The sequence below is a fragment of the Hippocampus guttulatus genome, chromosome 8 (genome assembly GCF_054856545.1).
Source record: "Hippocampus guttulatus isolate MCC_2025c chromosome 8, RoL_Hgut_1.0, whole genome shotgun sequence".
NCBI classification, from domain to species: Eukaryota; Metazoa; Chordata; class Actinopteri; order Syngnathiformes; family Syngnathidae; genus Hippocampus; species Hippocampus guttulatus.
The window spans coordinates 14,452,946-14,471,745 of NC_141268.1; the positions used below are offsets into that span (position 1 = coordinate 14,452,946).

The 18,800-nt window shown below is 41.8% G+C and overlaps 2 protein-coding genes across 4 annotated transcripts; one reads left to right on the plus strand and one right to left on the minus strand.

The window, feature by feature from the left end:
* Window positions 1-343: 343 nt before the first annotated feature.
* On the minus strand, window positions 344-9,110 carry b4galnt1b (beta-1,4-N-acetyl-galactosaminyl transferase 1b). 2 transcript variants are annotated; one of them, XM_086118244.1, is made up of 11 exons: window positions 8,989-9,110; window positions 6,081-6,303; window positions 5,800-5,970; window positions 5,396-5,502; window positions 5,285-5,322; window positions 4,994-5,174; window positions 4,235-4,327; window positions 3,876-4,063; window positions 2,553-2,693; window positions 2,153-2,390; window positions 344-2,034 (listed from the first exon to the last, which is right to left on the minus strand). In XM_086118244.1, exons 2-11 carry the CDS (start codon window positions 6,293-6,295, stop codon window positions 1,814-1,816), a joined length of 1,593 nt encoding a protein of 530 aa, XP_085974370.1. In that variant the 5' UTR covers window positions 6,296-6,303; window positions 8,989-9,110; the 3' UTR covers window positions 344-1,813. The 2 variants fall into 2 exon arrangements, with proteins under 2 accessions (XP_085974370.1, XP_085974371.1); XM_086118245.1 differs by having other exon boundaries at window positions 6,081-6,746; window positions 8,989-9,017.
* An 887-nt stretch (window positions 9,111-9,997) lies between these two features.
* On the plus strand, window positions 9,998-18,497 carry os9 (OS9 endoplasmic reticulum lectin). 2 transcript variants are annotated; one of them, XM_086118404.1, is made up of 15 exons: window positions 9,998-10,189; window positions 10,490-10,672; window positions 11,976-12,039; window positions 12,103-12,179; window positions 12,277-12,375; window positions 12,725-12,926; window positions 13,194-13,343; window positions 13,439-13,554; window positions 14,089-14,149; window positions 14,280-14,362; window positions 14,450-14,647; window positions 14,798-15,005; window positions 16,174-16,341; window positions 16,754-16,863; window positions 17,018-18,497. In XM_086118404.1, exons 1-15 carry the CDS (start codon window positions 10,040-10,042, stop codon window positions 17,153-17,155), a joined length of 2,007 nt encoding a protein of 668 aa, XP_085974530.1. In that variant the 5' UTR covers window positions 9,998-10,039; the 3' UTR covers window positions 17,156-18,497. The 2 variants fall into 2 exon arrangements, with proteins under 2 accessions (XP_085974530.1, XP_085974531.1); XM_086118405.1 differs by lacking the exon at window positions 16,174-16,341.
* The last annotated feature ends 303 nt before the right edge of the window (window positions 18,498-18,800 follow it).

Below are 18,800 nucleotides of genomic sequence, written 5' to 3' on the forward strand. Positions count from 1 at the left end.
TTAAATACAGTAATTCACCTGTAGAAGATGCATTTTAAAAATGATTAGCCATTTCCCACTTCCACAATAATGAATTGCCTTAATGTTTACTTTACAGTTATATAAGCTTTAAGATGGCAACCCCCTGGAACGGATTAATTTCATTTCCACTTGGATGCATTGTTTAATATAATGCTAGAACTCTCACCCCAAGTATACATTGCCCTCTAGTGGGGATAACGTGGAGAATTACAAAAGTGTTGAAAATATGGGACACTTTTCAATAATCAATATGATATGGATTTAATTTAACATTAAAACTGGGAAACACATTCGATTAAAAAAATGTGAATCAAACCATTGATTTTCCTCAACAGTCATATGTTTTAATACTGATGTTTTTCCCCTGGACACATACATTAGTAACATGTCACAGCACTTGGAAACTTGAGTATTCATAACGACGCCGTTTCTATGGTAAAAAAGAGTATTAATCCAGTGAAAAAAAGTGGCAAGAATAAAGTCATTAAGTTATCAGTATAGTAATATAGCCAACATACTGCAAAGTCATATCTTATAACTGAAAATATAGCAAATAATTCTGATCTGGCGATGAAAAGTCCTCATCGATACCGATTACCAAAACCACTGGTACCTTTAGTGTATAATATTTTAAATAACAAGATGACCGTTATTTGTGAATAAAGACCTGTCTTTCTGATACACATGATGATTCGGCGTGTCATACCTCCACAGTGTAGCGCCAACTACTGGCAAGGGTGACGACTTTTTTTTTTGGTTATGATTATTGATGGCCGATATTCGCAGTCTTACGAAATACCTTGAAATAAATCCAGTATTGACCTGAAATTATTACCTGTTACCTGTAAAATATTTGAAGAAATAGATGTGGATTAACAATGAACCAATTAATGCAACAAATATGACAGTAAATGTCCAGGGGGCCAATTTAAAGATTGAAGTATGCAAAACTTTGCCCACCTCTGACTTGAAATGTAAATCTTATGCTATTAGTACTTATTGTACAGTACGACTTTATGAACGTCATCATTTTTTCACTATGCCTCGAATACTCCGTTGTAGTATCACCTGCTCAGTTTTCCATATGAAACTGATACTTCGACAATTAAATAAATTGGATTGAGCTCAGCTGATTTAAAAAAAAAATCAAAGTAACTTCTTCAAACATGAAAACAAAGTTCCAGTCAGTCAGTGCCTCGAGCCAGAAAAAAACCCCATGACATTTAAAAAAACAAAACAATCAATGGCACCTTAGCACTAGCTTGAAAACGCTCTAAAATTAATTATAGTGACACAAGGGCAGCCTTTAAAGGCCACTTTCGACATCAGAAACGCACAAGAAATACAGCAGAAGTCATTTGTATTCATAAAAAATATTTTTTTATATATTTCACGAGGGGGAATGCAGCGTTATGGGTAGGCTATCAGAAGTCAAAGTGGCCACAATATTAGGTGCCACATATTCGCAAGTTGTCCTATGTGTGGCCATACAAACGGGGATCCTCCCTCTGCGCTGCGTATTTACAGGATTGTCACTTTGTGGGAGGCGTCCCCTCTGACCAGGCATAACAATAATGGGAACCGTCTGGATTTGGGGTTGAAATTCTCATATGGCCAAGACTCACATTGTTCTTTGTAAACATACAGACTTGTGTTTACACTGTTTGGTTTATACGTACTGTAAATAAATACTTGTTGAATCCTTTCCATGGCACACAAAAAAATAAAATGTCAGCAAAAGCATCCTCATGTCCTCTTTGGCAAGATAGGATGTGTGGGAAAAAAAAGCAAATTAATCACCACGAGTCAGACACTGAAATCTGTTCTTGAAGAAGAGGAGGCCAAGTTTGCTTTGTGAGGCATCCGAAGAGGCCGGCGGGTAACGAAACTTGGCGTAGGCCTTGTCGCTTTCCGATTGGCTGGTCCAGGGGAACTTGATTTTGCTCGCGTGACTGACAATGACGTTGTCGCAAGAGCCCACATGGAGAGAGCCCAGGCCATCGATGAAAAATTCTGCAAACAAAAACACATTGACACACAAACTATTTGAATCCCTGACTGAAGCCTTTTTTTTTTTTTGCGTTTGGTTTATTTATTTTTTATGAGCAAAAAGTGCCTTTTTTGTACTAACCCAGGTGGGCTACCCTGTTGAGGCGCGGGTCAAAGCCGACCTGCTGGACTTTGTCGGTCCGAGCCAGGAAGAAGTTAACCACCCCGTCAGTCACCACGCAGTTGGGGAAGCCTTGGATCACGTGATGGAACCCTCTCCTCAAGTGCAAACAGTCCCCATCACCCTCTCCAGGCTCGATGGATATGGTCTGCCTGTAGGTGGTGGTATACCCGGTGGCCTCGCGAACTGCACCGCCCACCTGCACGCACAAACAAACAAGCAGGTGAACTGCTAGCATCTCTGCGAAAGGTCAGTAAAGTACTTGTGTGTACAGATGTAGATACAATACATAGACGGGGCACCTTCATCGGGTTAGCCAGTTGCTGCGAATGGTTTGTAATTATGATGTATAATGGCTCACCAGGTCCAAAGTGGTCCTCTCTAAAACATCCACAAATTTCTCCACTTTGGTCTTGCTGGTGAAGATGAAGTCATCATCCACCCACAGCACATACTTGGTGGTCACCTGGGAAATGGCCAGGTTCCGACCGGCAAACCAGCCCTAGAGGACACATCACATTGAAGTCTGACACCCAGAAATCAAACATCGGGCAAAATTGTGCCTTGAGAAACGAGTGACCCAACTTATGGAGTCCCCCCCAGGCCCCTACCCCAAAAAATTATGCTTTGAAACATGCAACACGTGCGCTATATCGTGGCAGGGAAGCAACTGACTTCGCAACAAGCAACAGTTTCGCGTATACTTTGTCAAAGGGAATTACCGTATTGGCCCGAATATAAGACGGTGTTTTTTGCATCGAAATAAGACGGAAAAAGTGGGGATCGTCTTATATTCGGGGTCTAGACATTATACCCATTCACAACGCTAGATGGTGCCAGATATCATTGAAGCGAATGCTGAACTTCACTCCCCAGGCCAAAGTAAACCCGTCACGAAGAATAAAAATAAAAATAGCGGTAGCACGAAGAAGAAAAATAAAAAATAGCGGTAAGAAAGAAAAGAGAAGAAAATAATAGAAGAGATAACAGAAAATGGAGAAACGTAGCGACAATCTGGAGAAAAGTGGGTCGAAGATCGGCCAGGTTAACCGGCATCTGAGTATGATGTAATTTACATTTCAAAAACCAGAAGCCATTCATACACGAATGTGATTGCACTTTAGTTTACAAATTTAAGTTTTCAGATATTAAGATTTGAATGAGGCAAAATAACATGCTTTTTCTCTCAATTATATTGTTATAATCATTTGTTTCAAATGTAACGTTATTATTTTCTGTGTAAAAATTAATTTGGTGTTCAAAAAGTCTTTTTTCAAACTTGAGTCTTGAAAAAGAGGGAGTCGTCTTATAATCAGGGCCTTATATTCGGGCCAATACGGTACATGATGTGTGTTTAAGACAACCACATGGATATTCACCTTGACCATGATCTCATTGTCATTAATGTTTTTTTTTTAATGGTGTGCATATGCATCATTAACTCTTTCATGCAGCCTGTGACCTGATAACATGATAAGCTGTCCACTGTAGTAACCGCTGTCCCCAAAGGGTTAAATTCTTTACATTCTGGCAAATTACCGGTAGGTCACTACTGCATGTCTTTATAAAGTACAAAATTAATTTAGGGTTTTTTTTTCATTACAAAAACATGAAAAAAAAAAAGATGTTAATTGGGTAATTAAACTCATTTCCCACGACACCGCTGTTTGTGTTGTTTGAGCACCTTTCCAAATGGCATGATGTAATGTTCGATGTATGGTCCAGAGATGCTTTGGGGATTTTGACTGTCATCAGCAATGACAATGGTGACGGTCGGGTAGTATTTCCTCACGCTGTCGATGAGGTTCTGAAGCTTGTCGTAGCGCAGGAAAGTCTTGGTTGCTATGGTAACCAGAGCGCTGATGTTGTACTCTGGCGACAGGGGAGAATGCCGGAAAGTGAAATGTGTTTACTTAATGGGGGGGAAAAAACACAGCAGATTATTCTGTGCCATAATAATAATAATGATAATAATAATAATTTTTATTTAGAGGCGCCTTTCTGAGTATTGATGGTCACTTTACAAAGCAAACAAAAGCATACCTCCTTCATTCCCTGTGTTGTACAGTTTGGGCGTGACACCGTGACGGATCTTGATGATGAAGTTGGCTTGATGGCCCTCTGTCTCAAAGTGTACTGAAAAACACAACACAAGGCGAATTTAAAAAGGAACTTCCGTTTCCTGAACAAATATCACTTTGACATTTAATTTGATAAAGCTTTTGAGGGGGGAAAAAAAATTGAAATTAATTTCCCAATCCAGATCGGATTACTTGATTGGCCGTAGGAGTTAAGTCGTTTTTGTGTCCCACTGTTGCCCCTGTATAGAAAGATGTTTTCTTTTTCTGCTATTACAAAAATACTGAATAGATACAGTTTTAAATCAACAAAACACGGAGAAAAGTTGGCATTTCATCAATTTGGACTTCTTTCTTGTAAGTGCTCAATTGCAGATTCTTGTTTCGCGTTCAAAATAAGCATTCAAATTAAAACAAATCAAATCAGATGGCTCAGTATTCATAAAATGCAAATTGAAATTTGGTTTGACCTTGGTACCAAATTTCACAAAAATCAACTTTTATGATCTATTTTATTAGATTAAAAAAAAATTGATTTTTTTTCTCCATTATTTTAACCCTTTCAGGGACAGCGGTTACTACAGTGGACATCTTATCATGTTATCAGGTCACAGGCTGCATGAAAGAGTTAATGATGCATATGCACACCATTAAAAAAAAAAAAAAAACATTAATGACAATGACCTCCAAACTTCACTGAAGGGATATGTGGCCAAAGCCTCACCTGTGTCCGCTGTGTTGGGGTGGAACAGCGTGTTGGTGTACGTGACAAACTGCAGCTGTCGGTTCAGTTTGGTGAGGCGTCTGCTTGACAGCGTCATGTGCATCTCGCCATCACCTTGAATTTGAACCCCGTCCACTTCTGCGGCAACATTGAGCGTTCCCAGCGTGGCAGTGAGATTTATCTGCAGCAAAAGCAACCGTGACAAATGCCTCCAATTAGATTTTTTAAAAAATACATATAGAATAATAAGTCAACGGTTAAAAAAAAAATATATATATGTTTTTTACTCACCGAGTAATGATCTCTGGGAAGGTCCTGTAAAGCCAATCCTGAAATCATAATTGAACGAAGATGTGCTTTTAGAATCACAGTCAACACACCAGTTTTGGTGCTGATCCATACCTGGGATGATGATTGTTTTTAGAGGCCGCACTTCCACGCCCTGCGTTGGATACTGTAACGGGTTGTTTGCCTCTGCGATAATGAGCGTATCCGCAGATGTCTGTAACCTGAGGGCCATAGCCGACACACAATATACAACTGTCATTATTTTGATTTGTGTCAGTAATGCAATACTTTTTCAGTGGAGCATGTCCACTTTTTTGGGGTCAGCTCAACATTTTGGTGAAATGAGTCATTGAGTGGAAATAATCACGTTTCTGGAAAATAACTCTAGTTGTGGACATAACAATGTAATTCACTTTATGTACTGTTTCGCAATAAATTGAGAGAGCACACTTTTTTAAATCGTTTTTCTATCCTTTGAAAACACAACTACACCCGACCAGATTCAATTTTTTTCTGACCTGTTCCGGAGGCTTTTAAACTCCTTATCCCGTCTTTTCTTCACCTCCTCCAGCTCGTCCGCCTGGAAGGCCGTGTGCAGCTGGTGAGCCGACACCCGTGACGATAAGATTTGGAAGAAGGGCAGAGTCACCCCTTCGCTCTCACACACGCATCCGTTGCGTGCCAACAAGCTGCCAAAGTCAACATAGACAGATTCACAAGGTGAGCTAACTATTGTTTGTTTGGGAGAAGGAAAGAAAAACAAAAAACAAAAACAAACCACAGCTCCAGTTCTACTTACCCTGCCACACTTTCGCGCACACGAAAGGGGATGGCGCTCAACTGGGGATGAGGTTCCGGGAGACGGTCCTCCAGATGCCTCTCTACCAGGAGGCCTGGTTGCTGCCAGACCTCTATGGTTGTGTAGGCCCGAGTGGGCCACGTGTGGATGAGAGCCAGTACCAGAACCACTGACACCAGGACTGCAAACAACACTGTCTTCCTCAGGGAGCGCATTCTGAAACCTGATGAGCACAATGACAATTCCCGCTTGATCTTGAATCCCTGTCTATGAATCGCAGAATGCACGGTGTGGATACTGAATACTTTATGGAAATGATAATTTAATAATTAATACACAAATAAATAAATAAATGAGGGGGCCTGGTGGGCCAGTGGTTAGCGCATCGACCTCACAGTACAGAGGTACCAGGTTCGATTCCAGCTCTGGCCTTCCTGTGTGGAATTTGCATGTTCTCCCCGGGCCTGCGTGGGTTTTCTCCGGGTACTCCGATTTCCTCCCACATTCCAAAAATATGCATGGCAGGCTGATCGTCCCTACGTGTGAGTGTGAGCGTGGATGATTGTTCGTCCCTGTGTGCCCTGCGATTGGCTGCCATCCGGTTCAGGGTGTTCCCCGCCTACTGCCCGAAGACGGCTGGGATAGGCTCCAGCACCCCTCGCGACCCTTGTGAGGATAAAGCGGATTGGAAAATGGATGGATGGATGGATAAATAAACCCAGTAAGAGTCTGAAGTTTGTAGACTCAGGCCAATTTGTGAAGTCCAGGTTTCAAAGCAAACAGGGTGAAGCAGCATTTAGCTGTTCTGCTGTACGCAAATGGAATAAATTGACAAAAGAATTTAAGACAGCCCGAAGTACTTTGTATAAATGCCTTTCAATTCAGGTTAAAAACGATGGGATTTTTTTTTTCACATCCCTTTGATCTTTTAAATCTTTTGAGTTTGACACCTATGCTACATGCTCTTGAAGTAATTTCATCAAGCTATTTTGTTCTGTTAATAAATTCCTTTTGGTTTTGTGCTTTCGGTTGCGTGAAGCACATTGAGTTGCATTGTGTATGAAATGTGCAATATGAATACATTTGCCTAGCCTTCATTTTTTTAATGACTCCATGAGATTATTTGCTATCAATTCAGTGGTATTAATCCAAATTCAATATTGGATGCACACCAAGGTCCGTCTCACACAGGTGGCACGCAGGCAACAATTATAGTTATGAATTAAAAATAAATAAATTTAAAAAAAAGCTTCACCAATGCAATAAGATCAAATGGAATTGAGTAACACTGTGTAGGTGATGTGCCATGCTTTAGGTCCAGAAGCACTTGGGCGAATTACAGTTTGGATTAATTTTGCCTTCATACACGGACATGGATGAATGGATTGGAAATAAACCAATCCAAGTGTGATGAAATCTGAACCTTGTAAAATGTTACAAGGCTCAAAGCAAAACATGGGCAGAGGAAGCGGAAACATTGTGCAGCTGTGGTAATTGTGTGGCTTTGACCAGATCGATTAAACAGACAAACAACTCATCCTGTAACCAGGAATAAACCACGACTGGGTTGCTTTCGAGAAGGCTGGATGAAGTGGTCAAAGGGAACACAATCAACTACAGCAAATATTTGTAATTTGTTTTCTTTCCATTTTCACTCCTTCCTTCAACTAGGATCAGATGATTTCAGGAAAACATTCAGTCAAGCCTTTCCTCCCACTTTCCAGCAGTGAAACCCTCTGGAACGCATTTCCGCTGTCAGAAATATCTGTACTGGACGCTCCACAATGCAACTAATGTTGTAAAATATGACCTCAGTAACCAATATGACAACCGACTCATCATAATGTCTTAAAAGTGAACTGCCCTCGCTGGCAACAACATCTTCATTCTGCATGCAAGTGCGCATGCTGACAATCCATCTATCCAGTCAGGAAAAGGGCTTTCTCTGTTGAAATCTGAATCACCAGGAAATGTGGAGCCAGCACTCTCTACTTCTGGGGGGAAAAAATTAATTAGGGGTCATAAAACATTCACTCTTTTTGCGCTGATAAAAAGCTGTTGCATCACATTAAAACTTGCAGCTGCAAGGCGCTACAACGGCCGTCTGAAATCGATAGAATATTCAACTTTGAGTGATTACCACTTCCTGTAACATCTGCTTAATACAAAGAAGAACTTTAAAAAAATATCTAAACTTTTTAGGGTGAAATGGGGTCTCTCTAAAGCACCTTGTGGTAATATTGACTCATGGTCATGGGTAAGCCATCCATTTGAACAAGTGGCAGTTTTCATGATTGGTCATAGGACACAAGCTTGATCAGCCTTGTAGCTGCAGGCCAATTTTTTGAAGGTGTCCAGTGGGAAAACAACCTTTCTCATTCACATTTACACCTATGCACAATTTAGAAAACCCGAGAAATTATTATCTACTTCGGATTGCAGGTGCACCTCACATTGACCTGGTTAGTATATGTATGCATGCTGATCATAAAAATAGGCTGTTATAGTGTGTACACGCTCATGTTTTGAGGGCTGATGTAGGAGCTAAACAATAGCAACTCATAACAATGACAGCGTGAAAAACGGTGGCTGTTTTAATTAAGCAAGCAAACATGGAGGGGAAAAAGGCAGTGGACATGCTGTCCATATATGGACACAATAGAGTCCGCTTTGAGATGTGCACCGCTGCGTTCTAGAATATAAATCTGGTAGGTTTCATTTCACGCGCCGTGTTAACATTAAGGGCGACCGCACCGGGCCTACTTGCTGTCATGAACAACACGACAGCAGGGGGTAAAAAAAATGCAATCACCTTTCTTTAATGACACACACACATGATTCAAAAGCATGCAGTCAAGACAGAGGAATTACAAATGTTCTTGTGTATATGTATAAAAATATGTCTCACCTCAATTTAAAGGCCCATCGCAGCCGATTCCTCTGTAGGCTGTCTGCAAGGAGGTTGCTCCTCTTAATGTACCCTCCTCCTCCTCAGTGGTCCAGTAGACAGAGGCGGACGCTAAGGAACGGTGCGTGGACTCAACCCGTGTAACTTGCGCATCTCCACGGCGCGCAAATCAAGCATTTGGCCATCAGAAAACTGGCAGATAAGAATGTACGCGTAACTTTACAACTAATGAATGACTCCAATGCAGCTTATTATTTTAGACATGAGCATTGAAAACAGCAGTGGTGGTGTGTAATTATTGAAAGGAATACGTCTTGTTCGAAAGACGTTATTTTGAAGAAAAAAAACACACCAAATTGACGTGCTTTTAAATGAAGCCAAAATACCTGAAAGAATTCATGTTGTTTATTGCCATTCAACCAAATCCACCACAAAACGTGTTAACGAAAAAGCATCTGTAGACTGACATACAAGTCAGCCAGTCACACAAGACCACATCCTCCCTTCTGACCAATCCGCTGCCAGTAACTTGCGTTCGCCACGTCCCGCGGAGGGGTTACTCATCTTAAACGCTTTATTTCTAAAGGTCGTAATATTAGGTACACATACTTATAAATTAATTACACCACTTAACAGTTCGTTATAACCATGAGCAATGAAACGGAAGCAAAGACCATCCGGAAAGAAAATGCTGTGAAATGTAAAATTAATCTATATAAATCACGATTCACTCGTAAGATAATATACTCTGAATGGTCCGTGCAAACAGTGAAGTTCGTCCTTTGAGAGACTGCCATTCAGCCATTATCATGACACCAAACCCTCAACAATAACCCTGTTTTCAATGAAAAAAAATATAATAACTGAAGTTGTCAGAATCATTGGCAACGTAAGATGCCTGTCCTCTGGCTTCATCCGCGAGGGCATACAGGTAGTCCGTACGTGAACCAACCAGTGACTGTGGCGTAGAACAAGAAAAACAAATAAACGAAGAAGAGGAGGAGGAGGAGGAGGAGGAAAAGGAAGAAGTGGGTGGGGCTGCGTGTTAATCATGGAGGCTCACCAAGTGCGGTGGCGAAATAGGCTATACGTTTTCTTATTACTGTGGCCAGTTTGTGTCTCGGCTTTCCTAAACTTAGAAGAACTGAATGAGATGAAATATGAGATTCAGATTCTTCCCGATCCTGTCATAATGGGGCAGGTAAGTGAGACGATTTACACAGGGCTAATGGTTAGCTAAAGCGAGGTTTCGATAACGATTGTGTTTTCGCAAACTTGGCCTGTAGACAACAGAAGCTTAACAAACACCTGCTTATGTTTATTTCCATTGACGTGCTTGTATTGTTGTGTTTTGCCAGTAGCTGTTTTTAAGATAACGTGCTTCAAAACGCAGGCGCCACTTGACAGCTGTCACGACAGAACTTCCAACCAACAACTAAATTAACTTGTAAACCAAATGCCACACGGATAAATGTAAAGTTGTGTCACTGCTTCCCATTAGACCAACACAGATGAGGTCATGATGGTGTCCAGCAAGTACAAACAACTCTATGAGTGTCGACTTCCAGCTCAGGCGGTCCGCTTTCACCAGGACCCCGTGTCAGATCCAGACTCACAAGGGTACACCGGGCCGGACATCCTTGATCTACTCAGCCCCATGCGAGAGCCTCCCTGTCTAGTGTTGGTTGGTGCACACTGTCCTATAATGCTCAGAAATAGATCTTAAAATGTTGATAGAAGTGTGATATGAAGGACAACAGCTTCCTAAAATTAAACTTGGCTGAAAGTTCAACACATGGGTGGCCCAGTAGTCCAGTGGTTAGCACGTCGACTTCGCAGTGCAGAGGTACCGGGTCAATTCCGGCTCCGGCCTCCATGTGTGGAGTTTGCATGTTCTCCCCGGGCCTGCGTGGGTTTTCTCCAGGTGCTCCGGTTTCCTCCTACATTCCAAAAACATGCAGGGCAGGCTAATTGAACACTCTAAATTGTGCCTAGGTGTGAGTGTGGGCGTGCATGGTTGTTTGTCTCTGTGTGCCCTGCGATTGGCTGGCAACCAATTCGGGGTGTCCCCCGCCTACTGCCCAGAGACAGCTGGGGTAGGCTCCAGCACCCCCCGCGACCCTAGTGAGGATAAAGCGGTTCGGAAGATGAATGAATGAATGAAAGTTCAACACCAACATTAGAGTTGTTGTTTTATTGGCCATATGTTACGACAGTAAATGTCACTCAGTGGGGCGTGGACCTCCACCAACGCTGAACTGTTAAAACTATTGTTTACATCTGCGGCTTTTTTTTTTGGCAGGCTACTTCTTGATATTTGGAGGATAATGAGCAGTTGGGAGGCACCATTTTAATTATTTGCGATTGATGCTTTAATGACTAAAATTATGAGTCATCGTTAAATGGACTCTTGCTTGTCCCTTTGCGACCCCTTGAGAAAAGGTAAAAGCAAAAAGGTCATTATTACAGCAAAGCTCAAAAGTGACCCTTGCACAGTATGAAATGTCAAAAACAGATTTATCATGCACTCGGTTTTCATACTTTGTATTAACTCTTTCATCCCATCACCTGCCCTATTGCACTACTGCTCACTAGCAAGTACAATGTCTGATTATGTTTTTACCACGCACACATTTTGCGGCTATTTTCCAACAAGTCATTATCTTGCTTGCGTGTTCATCTCTAGTTATGTGGATGTAGGCAAACTAAAGCAGTAGTCTATTTAGGTTCCTTTGGACTATGTACTGTCATGTAATCATTAAAAAAAAAAACAAGACAACAAATGATTGCTGTCTTAACTTATTTAATCGACTTTTTTTTTTAAGTTTGTTTCCTTCACTTTCAATTCATTGCTCATTGCATCAATGGAATACATTGTCTTAAATTTGACACTTACTGAAATATAAAAATTCTTATATTAAATACATAAAGAGAAAAGAGCTGTTAGGTTTGTTGAAGTGAATTTACTCTTTTTGTTTTTCCCTCAGACAAAAGATTGGTGGACATATGAGTTCTGTCATGGTCAGCATATCAAACAGTACCACCTCGAAGGTAAGAGATAGCTTCATGCATTGTTTTCTCAAGGCTTTTCCTTAAATGTTTGTTACGTCTCAGACTCAGAAATCAAAGGGGACGTCCTCTTCCTGGGCTACTATGAGTCTGAATTTGACTGGAGTAATGAAACCGCAAAGGTAATAATTATCCTTCAATGTGACTTCCTGACTAATGACAATCCACAGCAGTTACTTGTAAAACCATGCGTTGGAATATATTGTGATTATGTTACAGGCCTCCAAACAGCACAGACTGAAACGTTTCCACAGTCAAACTTATGTAAACGGCTCCAAGTGTGACATCAATGGGAATCCCAGGGAAGCCGAAGTCCGGGTGAGACTTTTTTATTTTCGGACCGCAAACTCCGACCACAGTATGCTTTTTATTTATTTTTTGTTAAATGAATGAAGACCACGTCACACAAAAGGCACACCGTATTCTATTTATTTCTTTCTTTCTTTATAGCTTTTTTTTCCTCGTTTACTCAATTTGGCTATTTAATTTCATTTGCCAGTACCATGGCGGATTAGTGGATAAGTAGTGAGCAAGTCTGCTTTACAGCTGAGAGTTCCCAAATTTGAACTTTTTGGCTTCAGACCCTCCCACGTGGCCTTTGCATGTTCTCCTTGTGCTTTTGTGGGTTTTCTCTGAATTCCGTCCTCCGGATTTCTCCGACACTCAGTTTGTATGCGAAGACGGCTCGGGTGACTACATCGCGCGAGTGGACGAGCCTCAGTCATGCCGCTACGTGGTGACCATTCATACGAGTCGCACCTGCCAGCATCCCTTCCTGCGACCTCCGTCCACTGCCAAGCCCCAGGGGATCGTATGCCAGCCAGCGCTAAGCGCACAACAGTACATGGACTATGTCAAGGCTCAAGTCTGTGAGTTGCCAGTCATCTTCAAAATCATCACAGTGTTGCGGCTTACCTTTACAATGAAGGCCCCGAACTATTACTAAAAATAGCAATCAAAATGATGACCAATTGTAATGCTTTTATTAACTATATTCTAGTTTTATTTGTACATAGCTGTGTGGAATGTTTTCTGGAATGATTTGCACTCAGTTTCAAAAGGCTATGTTTTGTGCCGTTTACACCTCCTTTTCTTTCTTTTTCTTTCTTTCTTTCTTTCTTTTTTTAATTTCCCAGCGGATACAAAGCGTAAAGTGGAACAAATCTCAGAGGAGCTGAGGAGTCTTGATGAGATGTTGGCTGGAAACGAGGAGGCGCCAGTGGAAGGAACTGCGGAAGAAACCTCATCAGATCCCAACGATGGCCGGGACCAGTCAGACCAAAAAGGTCCATCTCGATCCATCCAAGAGCAAATGACCTGTCATGCCATTGTTGTTGTTGTTTTTTTTATCTCTTTAAATTTGTTTCTTCTCCATGAACAGATATTGCTGACGGGTCTGACGGTGCAGGGTCAGAAGACCCAGAGGATACTCAGTTCTGGGAAGGAATTGCAAAACCAGAAAGTTCAAAAACAAGCTCTTCTCGTGAGGAGAGTGAGGTACATATTTTGTTGTCCAATTTTACATGATGTCATGAAAACATGCAATTATGTCACGTGCCCCAGTAGAGATAAAATATTTGCCTGTACTGTTAATTTTCCTGCAAGAGTAATTATGCGGCAGCATCGTGAGCTAATGATGAGGTTCATGTCTGCCTTTCAGTCGTAATGTGACAATTGGCTGCCATCTTTGTGGAATTTTTAAAAAAGGGAAAAAACTTTCTGCGCCATCATCCAATGTTCAAAATATGCGATGTGTTGAACTCAGGTTAAAATAGCCTTTCGAACCTTTTTTTTTCTTTTTTCTGGGTACTCCTGCTTCCTCCAGCTCTCCAAAAGTATGCGTTGCTTTCACTGAAGACTCTCAACTGTCCTTGAGTGTGAATGTGATCGTAAATGTTTGCTCTGGGATTGGCTTGTGACAAGACTGGGGTGCACACTTTGGCCTAATGAAAACAAGCGCAATGAACGTTAGTTTACCACTAGAGGGCGTAGATTGACCGTATTCCTGCGAACTGTTTGTTCTCTCGGCAGGCAGCTGATGATGGCTTGAACTCACTTACAGACAATGAAGTCCTAGATGATGGAAATGAAGGTACATTTTATAGCTCACTGCTTGCGCAATATTGCAACCATTGATTTAATGTTTGTATTGAACTGCTTGGAGAAGCTGCGCTGGTTAGCAAAGCATAACAATTTTTCCACACTGGCGGAATCTTTTTCAGCTGAAAATTTCAACTTTAAAATCATCACTGATCCTTCAGACCTGATGAAATTTGTCCAGCATCTGAAGGAGAGTAACCGAAAGGTTGGTGCTTTCGTACACAACAGCACGGCATCTGCCTTTGCCCGCACCTGTAAATTCCATTTCTGTGCGGCATTTGTTTCGATGTAGAAAGCGCAAAACCGAGCAAAGGAGCAAGCTGGGGAAAGGGGATCAGTGAAGCGCGGCAAAGACGACGGAGAGGATGATGAAGATGAACGGCTGCTTCAGGAATTCAAGGATGAAATGCCAGACATCTCTGTGCCGGCTGATAAGGCTGATGAGATACAGGAAACCATGCGAAAAGAGTTTGACAACATCATTAATGAGGTAGCAGACAAAATCCAAATGAAAATGAAAACGCAAGTGCACAGGAAACTACGGGATTCCCATATGCACTTGAATTCCAACTCTGTTTAAATTCTTAAAGCACGCCGGTCATCGCACAGAGGACTGACTTTGACTTCTTTGTTTTTGTAGGCACAGCAAGAATTGGAGACAGAAGGGCTGAAAGGGGAGTTTGATCGCACTCAGGCGACGCAGGCACTGGAGACCACGCTCGATAAGCTTTTCGATCATTTGGAGGAGAAAGACGAGCACGAGCAGGACCACAAGAAGCCACCTGCAGGAGCTCAAAAAGCCAACGACCCGACCCGGGGCAGCCCCAGTTTAGCTCCGAAGCAACCCGGTAACCTGACCTGGCATACTATGTCGCTCTTGTTTCCCCGTCTCCATCTTTGTCGCCGTCCTCCCATGTGCCCGTCAGATGTGTTTGTAACATTCCATCCCAGAATAGGCACACACATGGATTTGATGCAGAGACAAAAAAGCTCATGTTAAGCGGGTTACAGACACACTGATCTTTGACATCTTAACCAATTTTAAAGATGGGGAAAGACTCCAAATACTGTATAACGATGCGTTGTGTGTGTGTGTGTGCTAGCACATGCGTTTAGAAAGGGTCTAGCTAAAGTCTAGATATACATGAATAAATGCTTTTTTTTTCCTTTTCTTTTTTTGAGAAATGTAATTTTCACCATTTTAGTGCAATAGCTATTTTGACTAATTACATCTTCAGTAGATTTCCAATATTTGTTAATGCGTTTCCTGAAAACTGAAAGTCCGAAATACAACATTTTTGACATTGTTTTCCACAAAGACAGAACAAATATATGTGTACACTTAATGACAGACACAATATTGTGCAATCGACCAACTCGACACAATATCCCCGCCAACAATCATGAATCTCTTCCCTGAAACCTGATTTCTGTCATTGCACCAAGACCGACTTGTGGGGTAGCAGGTCGGTGCCACAGGGTGGACAGACTGTGGAAAATCCCCCCCAAAATAGAAGCGGCGATGTAAACCTCAATTGTGTCTCATAACTATGTTGGGATTGCAACTCCTGTCGTTTTTATAGTAGAAAATAACTCCCGGGACAGGTTTTGCTTCTCTATTTTTGTGTCTGGCAACAACTTAAGCATCATGTCACTTCCCAATTGGCTCTCGTTCCATCTCACGTCGCAAATCCAGAATCTGTGGCTTGAAAGAACTCGGTTGACTACACATCAGGATTTAGTGTCAATGTCAAACCAAGTTTGTGTGACCACTTTCTGAGCAAATTCTAGAGGCAAAAAAAAAAATTACTCTTGACATGCCTCAGAGTAAATTCTCAGGATATACTTTGAGCAACATGCCGACAACCAGTCCTTTCCTGACTTTAACCGGCCCAATTATTGGTACGTGTGAGCACCGCTTTAATTCTAGAATGCCCTCTCGCGCTTTCTGTCTTACGTGAGGATTATTGTCTCTGACAGCCAGTTGTTTGTCCCTCTTTTGTCTCGTCACCCCAGACCAAGATGCCGATGACCATGTTAAGATCAAAATTACTAAGTATAGGACAGGCAGCAGCTCCGATGGGGAGTTCAAAGTACAGGAGTTGGGCAAAGGTGATCCCCAGTGGCAGCACATAAAGGACGTGGTGAAAGAACAGCTAGAGAAAGCAGGACTGAAGGCCGAAGGTATGAATGGGGAGTGTTCACATACTCGTAAACATGTCCCCCCCCCCCCTTTCTTCTGTCTCTAATCTTGTTTGCTTCTTCAATCTACTTTGGGCATCATAAAAGTGAATTGGTCATATGACTTTTTTTTTCTTTCTTTAAATTATAAATTGGGTTGATAGTTGGTGAAACGGGCGATCAGACACCAGACCGCGAAATTGTTGCACAAGTTGGACTTTAAACCAGGAAGCTTTCTCTCCCGACAGTGGCTTGAAATGAAAGTTATCCATGTGTGTGTGTGCTCTGGCAGTCATCCATCCCTCATCGTAGTTTTATTCTAGGCCTGTTTGTTTGCATGCCGGGTACTTTTTGCTGAGGGAGTGCTTGAATTGAATAGGACACACCCCAGCACCCATCCTGTTTTCTTCTCTAGGTAAAATCGAGGTGAAGATCTTGACACGAAAGAATACAGACGAAGCAGGTGATCAGTGGCTGACCGAGGAAGACACAAAATCATTTCGAGAACTCCTCATAAACCTGCTGGTAAAATATTTTATAGGCTTCACTTTGTTGATTTTACCCCCCGACGTGGCCTTGAATGGACGCAGATTTGCTTGTGTGCCTTTTCACATTAGCCCTTAGACATTAATTCAACATGAAACCTATAACACCTAGTTGTTTTTTATTGTTTTACAAGACGGGAGGCACAGAGGAAGTTCATAAAGAACAAAAGCGACAGCAGGAGTTGGAGGACAACTACAGGTTTGTGTGGGGCGAGGGCCAAGAGGAATCCCAGTCTACCAGCAACTCGGACTCGGACGACGTGGATTTGTGAGCCCGATCGGCAGTGCGGCCATCGTGAAGGTGTACTTTTGTGGTGATCAGCGATGCGGGGAGACTCTCAAGCGCAGCCCCCAATTGTCACAAGGATTCATCTCTTGCTATTAAAGCCAGCGGGTTGCATGACCCTGACGTGTTTGCACCTTCTGGAGTCAGCAGTACATAGCGGACACATAGGTTGATGATATTTGACAGAATCACTGTCAGCTCTACTTGAATGAGTTCGGCATTTTCCCTTCTCTACATAGATGGCCACAAAAAAAAAAAAAGGAAATGGACAATGCCAACCTTTTTATGAATATTTAAGTCAGCGGTGCTGCCTATTTTGCATGGTAGTCACTTGTCGCTCATGTTGCCATTCACCGAGGTCCCCAGTGGTGTGTTACGCCGCACCTCGGTGTTTGCACAGGTCATTTATCTTCAACTGTATAATATGACACAAGGGATGAAACTGTCTGTGAACACGCGTGTACATTACACTTGCTGCGGCACTTTAGGATTTTTTTGGGACAAATGGCATCCTTTGGGTTAGCATATGGAAGTGATTTGATTTTTGTTCTGTCAATAAGTTATTTAAATTCCATTTTTCTTTAGTAACTGAAACCAAGTGACGCTACACTGTCCATGAAATATAATGTAACAAACAAAAAAAAAAATTGGTGTCGATGCTCAGTCATCCAGGTTTTGGTAATCGACAAAAGTTGAATCGAGGCACTGAGACTCGTTAGAAATGTTTCACATTTAATCCAAAAGGTTTCTTTGTTTCTGATAACCGGTGCACTGAATGTCATTCTGCAGCTACCCTTGGCAAAAAAAAACAAAAAACTATATTTGACTTAAGATCTAAAACTGAATAAGCCTTTTTGGTTAAAAGTCAACAAGAAAGATCCAATAGCCTTAAATCAACTTTGAAAGATGACCAAAAGAAAATGTTTTGACCCGTTTTTGAGGTGTATTTTAAGGGCTGGATTTGTGGTCTTGTGTATAATTATGGCTCGACCTGTATAATAGTTTTGGGGTAATTTAGTTGTTTGTTTTCTCTTTATGTTGTGGGTGAGCACAAACCCTAGTGGTAGCTTCAAGCTGAGTAATGAGTGCAATCTTGATGCGAATCAATGTCTTCAAATAGGAGTAAATAATAGACTGCCTTCCTGCTCCCTGAAAGAAGACCGGAAATGTGTGTACGTTTTGGTAGCATTCAAGGATCTGGATTGCACCTCTTGGCTTCAGGTGCCGGAAAAAATAAATATGAGGTCCACCTGAGCTGCTTTATATGAAAGTCTTCAAAATAAAAGCAGCACGGAAGTCCGGTCGACTTCACTCAGCTTTTAATGTTGTATTACTTTTGTCTGTGTTATTGACAGCTAATTTGACGTGTGAAACGCAAACCTCGACTGTTTGCGATCATTACTAGACAGGGGACGTGTGCACTGATAGACCCCGAATGGTGCTCAACCACCTTTTTGCTGGTGTTAAATGTGCCAATCGATGTTTTTGTTGTGGTTTGTTTAATCAAGGATCATATGGTGATACAGTATTGATGACATTTAATGCTAAATTACGGATCCACCAGTCGCAGATGATGGTCATTCAGTTGTTTAATTTTGTGGAAAAATAGGGAATCACAGACTTGACACAAA

Excerpts from the sequence above, each read along its gene's own strand:
- b4galnt1b (XM_086118244.1), bottom strand. The coding sequence starts at position 6,295 with ATGCGCTCCCTGAGGAAGACAGTGTTGTTTGCAGTCCTGGTGTCAGTG. Across the intron at positions 2,694-3,875 it reads ACATCATGCCATTTGGAAAG|GGCTGGTTTGCCGGTCGGAA; the intron begins GTGCTCAAACAA and ends TGTGTCCTCTAG. Across the intron at positions 2,391-2,552 it reads AGAGGACCACTTTGGACCTG|GTGGGCGGTGCAGTTCGCGA; the intron begins GTGAGCCATTAT and ends TTGTGCGTGCAG.
- os9 (XM_086118404.1), top strand. The coding sequence starts at position 10,040 with ATGGAGGCTCACCAAGTGCGGTGGCGAAATAGGCTATACGTTTTCTTA. Across the intron at positions 14,363-14,449 it reads TGAAGGAGAGTAACCGAAAG|AAAGCGCAAAACCGAGCAAA; the intron begins GTTGGTGCTTTC and ends GTTTCGATGTAG. Across the intron at positions 14,648-14,797 it reads TTGACAACATCATTAATGAG|GCACAGCAAGAATTGGAGAC; the intron begins GTAGCAGACAAA and ends TTGTTTTTGTAG.